Source organism: Haemaphysalis longicornis, unplaced genomic scaffold, assembly GCF_048455015.1.
Source record: "Haemaphysalis longicornis isolate Haplotype H1 unplaced genomic scaffold, Haemaphysalis longicornis Haplotype H1 scaffold_2, whole genome shotgun sequence".
NCBI classification, from domain to species: domain Eukaryota; kingdom Metazoa; phylum Arthropoda; class Arachnida; order Ixodida; family Ixodidae; genus Haemaphysalis; species Haemaphysalis longicornis.
The window spans coordinates 186,050,427-186,061,630 of NW_027526295.1; the positions used below are offsets into that span (position 1 = coordinate 186,050,427).

General features: G+C 51.9%; 1 protein-coding gene across 1 annotated transcript; it reads right to left on the reverse strand.

The window, feature by feature from the left end:
* Positions 1 to 2,256: 2,256 nt before the first annotated feature.
* On the reverse strand, positions 2,257 to 10,596 carry LOC144168441 (uncharacterized). The gene is made up of 5 exons (XM_077697429.1): positions 9,725 to 10,596; positions 9,087 to 9,303; positions 5,818 to 6,009; positions 3,547 to 3,948; positions 2,257 to 2,454 (listed from the first exon to the last, which is right to left on the reverse strand). The coding sequence occupies exons 1-5, from the start codon at positions 10,594 to 10,596 to the stop codon at positions 2,257 to 2,259; spliced, it is 1,881 nt and encodes a 626-aa protein (XP_077553555.1).
* Positions 10,597 to 11,204: the final 608 nt, after the last annotated feature.

Sequence of the window (11,204 nt, forward strand, 5' to 3'; positions counted from 1 at the left end):
GGTTTTTAACAGCGAAACTACTGTAGTTAGCCGTAATGTGCGTGGCGCGTAACGCGAAACGCGGTAAAAATGCCAAGACTGCCGAGTGCTCGTGAACGTGTGACTCGCGGTGACCGCTGAGCGTCCCCGGAACGCGCAGTGCCTGTAGCAAAAAAAAAAAAAAAGAACTAGCGAATCTTCTGAGCACCGAGAAAATGCCGAATGTGCCCATGAGCACGTGCTTCGCGGCGACCGCCCAGCGTCCCCGGCTCACGCAGTGGCCTAACTTAGCAGCAACAGGAAAGCGAAAACCTCGAGGAGCGCCTCGCGTTTCCTCGTTTCTTAGCAATCAACAACGCCACAGCTGGCGCAACACCTGCTCCACGGAGCCTCGACGCGACTCCAGGAACGCCGCGCATGCGTCGTGCACGTACGCGCTGCCGCTTCGCCCCAGCTGTCGTCAAGCGCTATCGCGCATGTAATGCTTGGCATGAGGGACATGAAGATATCGATGCATATAACTATGACTACTGCTAGCACAGTACAAAGCGGCGATGGAACGTTTACATAAACAATTTCAAACTTTTACAAATGCCTGATGATGTGCCCTTCAGTGCTCACGTAGAAAGAAATCCTGTGCTTCGCGATGATTCAGACCTTGCGCGATGTGGTGCCAGCTTCGCCAGTTTTTTTAACTTTTCATTGTGTACCAATGAGGCCAACCTTCGGCACTACCAAAGTTCTGGTTTTACTTCATCTGTGAATGTAGCCGCGGCGTGGCTGAAGCACTGATAAAAAAAAGAAAAAAAAACGTCCCATGCTAACCCACAAGACTTTCCGAAACAATAAAAGTTGTACTCCTTCGAGGAAAAAAAAATCAAAGCCCCTTTCTTAAGATAAAGGTGGTAGACGCTTTCTCTTGTGCAACCTGACTCAAAGAGCAGAAGACAAACTTGCTCGACCGTGTCTGAATGGCGCAATCAGAGATGCGTCAGCTTCATGACGCGAAGGACCGAGGTTTGATTCCGACCACGGGAAGGGTTTTAGATGCGACTGCATCTCATTCACTCGCCTTGTCCCTCCATACGGCGTTGTCCGCACCTCCCCTCGCACTATAAAAATAAAATAATAGTTAGCGGCGCCCGGTTTCGATCCCACGACCCTGTGGGCGGAACGCGAGGTACATGGCGCTCTTCCCACTGCGCCACAAAACCGAGACGGAATGAAATGCTACGAACGCGCCTTATCATTGACTCATTCAAACTACGTCAAGATGCTACTGATACAACGCATGAGGGGGCAATGATTAACACTTGCAATAAAAGAAAAGAAGCTCCCCAACAATGATGGAGTAAAGGTCGTTGCGACAGCGAAGCCCCAAGCATACCACTTAGAGAGATTGACCAAGATAGGCCATTAAAACATAATAATAATCATAAAATATAATAATCATACGCGTTCCCGACACATTTCACGCGATTTCAGAATCAATCCAACGGAAACACCAAGTGAACCCCACGATGCGTCGCATCTACACAGGGACCGTGGGCGCAATTTTTTTCTTTCTTGAAAAACTTCGCGTCTCATCATCACCATCACCACCACCATCATCATCATATGTCCTTTGTGGAAACACGTCGTGTATGTTGGCTTTCCTGCAGTGTGCTGTGTTATACGATCTACGGCGCAAGCGAGCAATAGAAAGCTTCACTTTTTAAAGCTGATTTCATTGATTGTAGGGTTTAACGCGCCGTCGCAACGCAGACGATGAGGCGCGTCGTAGTGGAGGGCTCAGGATTTATTCCGACCACCTGGGGATCTTTAACGTGCGCCGAAATCTCGCACACACGAGCGTTTTTGCTTTTCGCTTCCATCAAAAAATCGGCAGCCGTGACCGGGAATCGAACCCGTGACCTCGTGCTGGGGAGCACAACGACTTAGCCACTGAGACACTGCGGCTGATTAAAACGTCTTATGCATGCGTGTGCATAAGGCGTGTGCATAACGGCACACGCAACGACCCTAGCGTACCGTCTAAACTCCACCGATTCACGACCTGGCTTGCACAGAAATGTTTAGAAATGCATCGAACACCTTCAGCGACAAAAGCGGAATTTATTAGGGCGAATGAAGAAAACGACCTTTATGCAATAAATTGAGATAAGGGCCGAACCCCTTGGAAGCAGAACGTTCGCCGTAAAGATTTTTTTTTTCCCGCGTCCTTGCCGTAACGGGAGCACCGAGGAACGGATGACGTTTCGGGCACGTCGGAGGTCGTCAAGGCGGCGCACTCCAGGAGGCGCAGGTGGGCTCCGGCCGCATCGGGTCTCCAGGGTTGCACCCGAAAGCCCGGTGGAAGGCCGGGTCGTTCGAGAGCGGCCCGTTGACCCGCTCCCAGCGCGTGTTCCGCTGCGCCTGACGCCGCCGGTGGTCGGGGTCTTCGCACAGGGACTGGGCGTACGCCACGTAGAACACCTGCAACACGCGACAGGGCGCCGCGGTTCCATCTGTTTAATGTATAAGCGTATATGGCTCTTCTTCTCCCTTTAAGGTAATAGCGCGTACCCACGGAGATGTTTTTTTCTTCTGCTTTTTGTTCCTCTTCTTCCCCCTTCTAAGCCCTACGCATTCGCTACTCGCGTAAACGGGCTTTACTGCTTCCATAATTACCATGCTCAAATTACTTAGGTAGGCTCGGATACTCGTCTCGAACACGCATTTCTAAGTCGAAGACCGCAGCGCATTGATGAGGTCCACCTTCTGTTACCTAAAACCAAGACTCGGCGATGGGGCAGTGGATCCGCGTTGGACTGCCATTCCGTGGAACCCGAGTTCGAATTCCAGACCCGAATTCACCTCATACTCGCTGTCCTTGTTTTTATCCTGTTCGCGCTGTCGGTCGGCCATTTCTGGCTGAATGTTTCGGTCACGCCGACGCCCGACGCGCCATTTTCGCGTAACGGGCAGCTAATGTTTTCCGTTTAAAAACACATCTGTCTATTCGATGGCATTTGAACTCTGGTCCCCACAGTAGAAGCCCAATGCATGCGCTTCAAATGCGCTATTTCCGCGCTTTAAGGAGCGGTGCAACTGAACCGACAGGGGAGAAAGGATTCCGCTACATGTGCAGCCTGCTCGAACCAGAGACGCTGGTACATCTGCTCTGCTTCTGCCCCCCCAACGGGGCGCCGAGAGCAGAGATCCACCGTGAGCTCTAGCCTCATGGGCTTCCCTGCGGCGGCATGGAAGACCTTCTAATCGGACCAGTGGAAGCGGTTATCTTTTTGAGGCCTCTTTTGGGCTGCGTGACTCCGTGACGCCGTGACGCCGTGACGCCGTGACGCCGTGACGCCGTGACCCCGGACGAGCTACGACGGCAAGCCGGACTCCTAAAGTGCTCCTAGCTTAAACTGATCTATACGTAAAAAATGGGGTTTCAATCGGTTTAAAAAGCCTGACCATCTAACTCTTCAACGAACCAAGCAGTCACACAATGTGCCTATGAATGTTAATAACGGCCCTCAAACGTCGACACAGGGCGCAAAAGGGGTAACAGCATTGACGCACCTGGTGCCAACTCAGCTGCCTCTCCACGGCCTCTTCCGTCGGCTCGGTCATCAGAGCGTTGTCGTCCATGCGCGCCAAGTACTCATCGAACAGGTCCCTGGCAGGCCTCAGCGCAGCGTTGTCGACCACCGCTAGCTCCGCCTGAGCGGGGCTCCAGGGGGTTTCGGAGCCCACGATGTTGGCGTGCTGGTCGTGCAAGCAAGTGCGCGTCGCGTTCAGACGCCAGCGTGCGGCGGACGACCAGTGCACGTCCCGGCGGCGTTGGCGCTTCTCTGCGGCCGGTAGGAGAACACGGAGCAGGCATCGCGACAGTCGCGGTCCCATGTACGCCGCCTGCATCATGGGCCACAGCGGACTCCACGCGTCACGCACGTCCACCGCTGACAGCCGCAGAAACAGCACCTGCCAACCAGGGAAGGCACATGTGCTGCGAGTAAGCGAGATTTAGGCAGAAAATTCACCTAAAAAAAAAAAAGACTTAACACGAAAGTGCACATGTTTTATTCCAGGATACACCAAGATTCCCCTGTAACGGAAATGACGCCAGTACAACGAAGTGTATGCCGGGATACACCAAGATCCAGTGGCGTGCTATTCATCGCGGAATTAACGCCAGTACACCTCTGCCGAAGCGACCCGCCAGCAGGACGTCGCCCGCCAAACACACCCACAAGACAGCCACCGGCCCGCAAATCATTCTCAGCTGCAGATTTCGCTGCACATTTCACTTTCGTGTTTTATGAGGACCGTTTTATGAGGCAGAGGACCGTTTTTTTTATGACAGAGGACAGACCACAGGTTTTTTAAGCGCTTAGCATTCAAAGTGCGAAAGCGCCTCGTTTCCTCTCCCCTAAAGGTTCCCGTGGTTCCCACCCCGTCGCTAACCGCTGTGCACACTGTGTCTTTGCTTCTTTGGTCCGTGGTAGAAGGATTTTCATCTAGAAGGATTGTAGAAGGATTGTCTTGCCGCCGAGTTCGCACTGCGGTAGGCAATGTGCTCTAAGCGACCAAGGAAGCAAAGCGCACCTATCGTGTTCAATTTTGCATCTTTTCTTTATTTCCCCAAGGCTTGCCTCCTGTTATTTTTATGTGCTTCTGCCTTCCGCCCTCACGTCATATCCTACACGTTCGTGAGGGCTTACCCCTTTTCCTCTTTATAATGTCTTACTGAAACACTTCAGGGTCTGCTTTTCTGATGTTTGCAAAAAGCAAAGACGCCGTGTGTACGAGATTTTGGCGCCCGTTAAGGATCCCTACGGTGTCAAAATTAATGCGGAGCCCCCCACTACGGCGGGCCTCATCGCCTGCGTTGCGTCGGCGCGTTAAACTATACAATAAATCAATTATGGTTGTATAAAGTAGAATGAAGTAGAATACTCCAGGGTTACGTTAATTTATGATCGCGAAGGGCTGAAGCGTAATGGCTGATCTGCCTCGCGCAATCTCGGCCCCTGAGTTGAGGCACTGGTGCTGAAAGGTGTTGGAAGAGGCAGGCCATAGGGAAACGGTTATGGGTGTTTTCGCATACGCGCCAGGAGACATGCAGCGGCTGCGATACCGGCGGGGTGATGCTGTCACGTGTTCCTGCAACTCTGTGAAGCCTCGAACAAGGGCTTGCTTCTTCAAATGCCCCCGTTCCCTTGATTGTTGGTCATTTGATTCTTGCCTTTGACATTTCGTCATTTATCACCGGAGCATATATTTCCACAAATTTTGAAAGGTGCGAAAGAAATGAGGCAGAAAGAAAGTTGAGAAAGGGGTTGGACGTTTCTTGAAGGGGCGGCAGAAACGCTGTCCTGTTTCGACGCAGCACGCATATCCGGGGTGATTTTTAGCGCAAAGCGTTACTCGGCTATATCGGTGAACGGGCATTCCCATCTAGCAGAAGCTGTGTCCGAAATCTCGCGACCTCTCCAACCAAAACTGCCGCCGGCGCCAACACCTGCTGCAATCAAATTAGGCCGCCTAAACTCAAAATCAACACTTAATGAACCCGACCTCACGGAACCTACAGGTGCTAATCGCATTTGTAAATACGCGCTTGGTACGATCGTGCAGTTCATGGTTGGGAAAGCATCGATAGCCATCATAGCATGTATGCAGTGCTGGAAAAGTGCGTTGAATTGAGCTGTCAAACAGGTGTTAATCGGGAAGAGTAGTTCAGTAGTACACCGTATGCCAAACGGTATACACTAATGCATATTTTGAACCCAGCCAATCGCGATGTCTGGCCCTGTGGTAGCGGTTTCAGAGTTCAACGCAGGCGTATACCTTCTGCCCGGTGTCTAACACGCAGTGTTCGTCGCCAATGTCGTCCGCGGTGGCTCCTTGCAGCAGCCGGCTTCGGAAGCGAACCTCGCGGAAGCGCTGGTACATGGCCAGGGCCTTAGACCGCAGCGCTGCCGGTGGATGTACCGGAGTGCTCTTGTTGGCGTCTCCGTACCGCTCATAGAAGAATCGAACCTGGGTGGCCACACCAGTGCAACTGTGAGAAAATATTAACGCACCACAAGAGCGGCAATCCCGGAAATTTGTCGCCCGCGTGGCTGCCTGGAATTCAGTCCAGTGGTCCGCAATCTTTTCTTTATGACTGAACGGGCGATAGCAAAACCTTACTGACCGTGGAAGCGGTGAATGGAGGGAATTTCACCTTCACATGGTTGAAGCAATGGAGCAAGAATGTGACAGGAGGTGAAAGGAGGCTTCCTAATGCGGCCAGATAATGTCACAAGCGCTCGTCACAGGTTAGGCTAGCGCCATCTGCCGTGGGTGAAGAAACTGCGCGGCCACAGTGATCGGCATTGCACTGCGCAGCCACCGCATGAATTGCGGCCTCTCTAATTTCGTCCATCAGGTGCCGCTACCCTCTCCTTCGCCATCGCAGCTGCGAAACTTCGCAGTCCGCTTTGTTTTCATTGTGACATTATCTTGTCGCTCGCCCGCGCTTGCCACAATGGACCGTTTCGCCTCCTATGTATTCTTACTCCGTGGCTGCAGCCCAGCAAATAATGGGCCTCTGTTGAGGATTATTGGGAAACAGAAAGACAGGTTCCTACCACACACAACAGTGGCGAGATCCCGTTACGATGAGCGGTCCCCGTCACTCTCTCATCCCGTAAAACTTGGCTCTCGACTCGTCGCTAGACTCGAAGACTTGAGAACTCCAGCATGCAACGTAAGAAACGGGCAATCACTTGCCCAGGGTAAAGCACTGGAACATGGTTGACCGTAACACCACTTCACTGTACTGTATGCGCTCGAAACTTCATGGCACCGGATGTCTGCATCCTCGTGTGAAAGACCAATACTGGTCGAGCAGTGCTGCTTCTCTTCTTTTTAATAGACACTGGAATATTTCAGGGCCTGTTTAACCAGTTTCTGCTGCCGGGAAGCACATTTAGACCGTGAGCAAACCGACCACACAAGCCAAGGAACACGGTTTTCCCATAGCTCGATGGAATAGCTATCTCTGCGCCACCATTTTGGTATCGGGTGAAAAGAAAACTGAGGAAATTCAGACAACTGTCTACGAATGCGCGGAACTTTTACGCCAATTGTCTTCACTGTGAAGTTTTTATGGCCATGTTTGGCTATTCCTAGCCAAATACGCTGGGTGTTTTATTGTTCTACACATTTTTCTTTAGTTCCTTCTCGCCAATGAGGCACGTTTACAATATTATTGCAATTAAGCGCCTTACCTTAGTCAATTAATGTATTTTACGTAGGTGTGAGGAGTAGCGCAAGGTTGGTGCTTTTTTACATTTCTTTAGTCGCGCTTCCTTCGGCATTTCCGGGGATTCTTTTTATTTTTGTCTTCATTTTGCTGTAAAAAATACGCATTTTTATTTCGTTGCTTTTATGATCTCTTAACTCTTTATTTTTGTATTTTTTGATCCTAACTTTATTCCGGTACTATAACGCTGCTATAATGTTTTCGCTACATTTCGATCAAATCTCTTAACTTCGCCGATAATACATTTATTTGCAAATGCGTAATTTCATAACAGCCTCCTGTTGATAGCTTGTTGTCATCGCCGGTGGACGCTCTCAGAGGCCCCTAGGTGCTTTCGTCCAGTGAGTACAATTACAAAGAAAGCCCACCGAAAGACACTTCGGATGCAGGGGATCATCATCATCATCAGTATCCCGTCTACTCCCACTGCAGGGCAAAGGCATCTCCCATTAATCTCCAATTAAGCCAGTCCTGTGTTAACTGCGACCAATTTATCCCCGCAAACTTCTTGATCTCATCTGCCCATCTAACTTTCTGCCGCCCCTGCAACGCTTGCCTTCTCTAGGGATCCACTCTGTTACCCTTAATGACTAACGGTTATCTTGCCTTCGCATTACGGGCCCTGCCCACATCCATTTCTTCTTCTTAATATCTACTAATATGTCCTTAACACGCGTTTGTTCCCTGCCCCACTCCGCTCTCTTCTTGTCGCTTAATGTTACACCTATCACCTTCCGCTCCATTTCTCGCTGAGTCGTCCTCAGTTTAAGTTGAACCCTCCTAGTGATCCTCCAACTTTCTGCCCCGTAGGTGAGTACTGGTAAGATGCAGCTGTCATACACTTTCTTCTTGGGGGACAATGGTAGGCTGCCATTCATTATCTGAGAATGCCTGCCGAATGCACTCCACCCCATTCTGATCCTTCTGAATATTTCTGCTTCATGGTTGGAATCCGGGGTCACAACTTGGCCTAAGTAGATATATTCCCTTACCCCTTCCACTGCCTCGCCTCGCCACCTATCTGAAACCGCTGTGCTGTCTTGAGGTAATTGATCATTACTTTAGTTTTCTGCATTACTTTAGTTTTCATAGAAGAACCGTGGGCCTGAAAATTAATATGCGGATGCAGTGCGATAGGGGTTTATGCGCAGGGTAAATCTTGCCGACGATACGGTTTTTAGTGAAGGTCTTCCTGGATTGAACTCATGTTTTTTTTCCGTCGTGGGCCGAAAGGTTTTACACGCCGGCGTTTGCCGCCGTTCACCAACGGACTGTTACGGATCAGTGTGTCGCACCCGTTACCTCTTTCTTAGCTATGGAATGTCACTGAGCTACCGTGTTGTGCGAAGAAAACCTACATGGTCAGTAGGGAAAAAAGAATACTTAAGGATACTAGTGACAGCCAGAATTAATGTTATCTCCTGTCTTAGAGTTGCACACATTTGTTTATTTAGCGTAGTCATTATGCCTCCCGTCACTTTTAAAACTTCAAACGTTTACAACCACGTCGGAGGTTTATCTACATCATAACTCCTGTCACAAACATTGTGCAACAAAAATATCGGCCCGTGCATGTCTGTCTGACTACGAATTACGCTGTAAGACAATAGCGTTTCCGTAGTAGCCCCTGCCAAGCGACTCCCGTCCCACTACCCGCTCTTTCCTCCTCCTCTTCCCTGACCCACCCCTTTTTGCTTCACTCAACCTCCCCTCCGCCTTTCCAGCTGCTCAATCTTTCCCGGGTCACGTGACATAACCACTTGTCACGTAACCCATCGGCGTGTCCCGACGTGCCACGAGCCCGCACCTTGAGATCCCGCAGGAGAGCTTGGGCGCTCTTGCGTGTGCTGCCGTCCAGCCAGGTAAGGTCCGTCAGTTTGTCAAGGAACGAGTGCTTGAGGTGCGTCGCCAACGTGCGCACCAAGCCGAGGTCGAGGTGACTCCGCAGCGCCGCATAGCGCACGTACTCGGCCGCCTCGGACGACAGCGCATCGTCGAGCACGGCGCGGGAGCAGCGAGACTCCCTGCGAATGGGCGTTGCGAAGAACCAAGGGCGCCTCGGTGTCCATGTCCAAGCATAGCCAAAGGTAAGGAAAGGTGGAAAGCACTCAGAATATTTCGGCCAAGCATAAATATGTCAGACGGACGCGCACAGCGGAAACCACCGTCCAAGTTTAGCGACGGCGTTAAACACCTCGTTACTTCTAATGATGAGAACGGGCGCGTAATCAGTACCGTCTGGACATACAGCGTAGCAGAGGCCAGTCGGAAGTTTGCACTGTCTACGCGCGCCTCTCTTCAGTTGTGTCATCTGATTGCGCAGTCGTACTGGAATACACACTCGTCTAGAATGCTATCGTTATTAAGTAAATATATCGTTTATACGAAACATCATCTGGCATAGAACAACAGCTGAGCTAATAAACAGAGTGCCGCCATACCGACCTGCGCGAGGCCGCCCCGCTGTTGAGGTCGGCCTCAACCACCGCTGGCGTGAAGAGGTCGACGTGACGAACAAGCCAGTAGCCAAGCATGTTCAGCACCGCTTGGGGCTTGCTATCCCGTACAAGCTTGACGAGCGGGCCGATTATAGCGGCTGACTGAGCGTGCACCGTGAATGCGTCCCGTCGTAATCCAATCAACGCTGCTTCCACGAATTGTTTCGGGAGAACTTCGGCCTGGTCGCGCTCGTCGCCGGACCATTCTTGTGCGTGACGGTCCCGCAGTGTGTTCAGCTGGCGGCCCAGATCCGCGACATCTTCCGCTAACTCGCGAAGCCCCTCGTCCCTGGGTCGTACAGTAAGCATGGTGTCCAGCACGTCGGCGGCGTCATGCGACCTGCCGTGGTTGCCAGGACTTAGCCGCAATGTGCCGTTGGCCAGCCCGCTGATATCGAGGAGCGGCGCAAGTGCCATTAGCCGCAGCAGGTCACCTGCCACCTTCCACGCGTCCGGCCGCGTACCTGTGGCACCGTATGGCCAGCCTCCAAGACCGGTAAGCTTGAGAAGTGCCTGCAATGGCAGCTTTCCCAGCTGGTTCAGCATGGCCAAGTCTATGCAGTCCCGCCAGAGGCGCCTTGCGGCCGATGCCACTGGTAAGATCATGTCCGTGCTGCCGCGGCCCTTGAAGAAGGACGCCAACCGAGACTCAGTCAGCTGTGCCATCTGTTTATCTGCGGTGCCGTTGACCCGAGAGTGCGAGCACACGTGGCCATAAAAGGTCTGGCAGGGACGCACTTGGCCGTCCAGGGAGCTTAAAAGCTTTGCGACCCGTTCACTACAGGACGCGCTCTGGCACGGGCGGCTCTTGGTATACATCGCTCGGCCAGCGTCCCCTTTGAACTCCGCTCCTAATAACCACGTGATTTGACGACCCTCAGCGTCTTCATCTTCGTACGCAGTGGCCGCGGAGGAGCGACGCTTCGCGTACAGGACAGATCCAGCTGTGATCGCAAACAATGTGCTCAATAGCAGGACGACATAAAGCACAACGTTTCCGCGCCGCTTTATGTTTTCCCTCCAGGGGCTGTACGAGTCATTTGCTCTCCCATCCACAGTAGAGCCCGATGTCTTGTTCTCTAGTCTGTCGCGGATTGTTTCATTGTCCAATTCTTCCGGAAAATGAACAGAATGAACGATAGAGACGTGACTGCTCGAACTTGCGCTGCTGCCTGCCTCGAAGCCGCCAACAGAGTGGCCTACTTGAAAGCTCTCCACTGTTTGACTGAACTTTTCAGTCGTCACAGGATTGGGTTGGACCTGTTGAGTCGATGAAGTTGGCCCACTCCCCGGTAAACTCGGCGCATCAGGAGCATCGTTAATTACGACGGTAGTTGGTGTTTGCACGACAACGGTTGCCGCCGGATCATCTGATAGTGCAGGCACCTGAAATGTAGCCGATGGTCCCTCGACGACTTGTCCGTTGA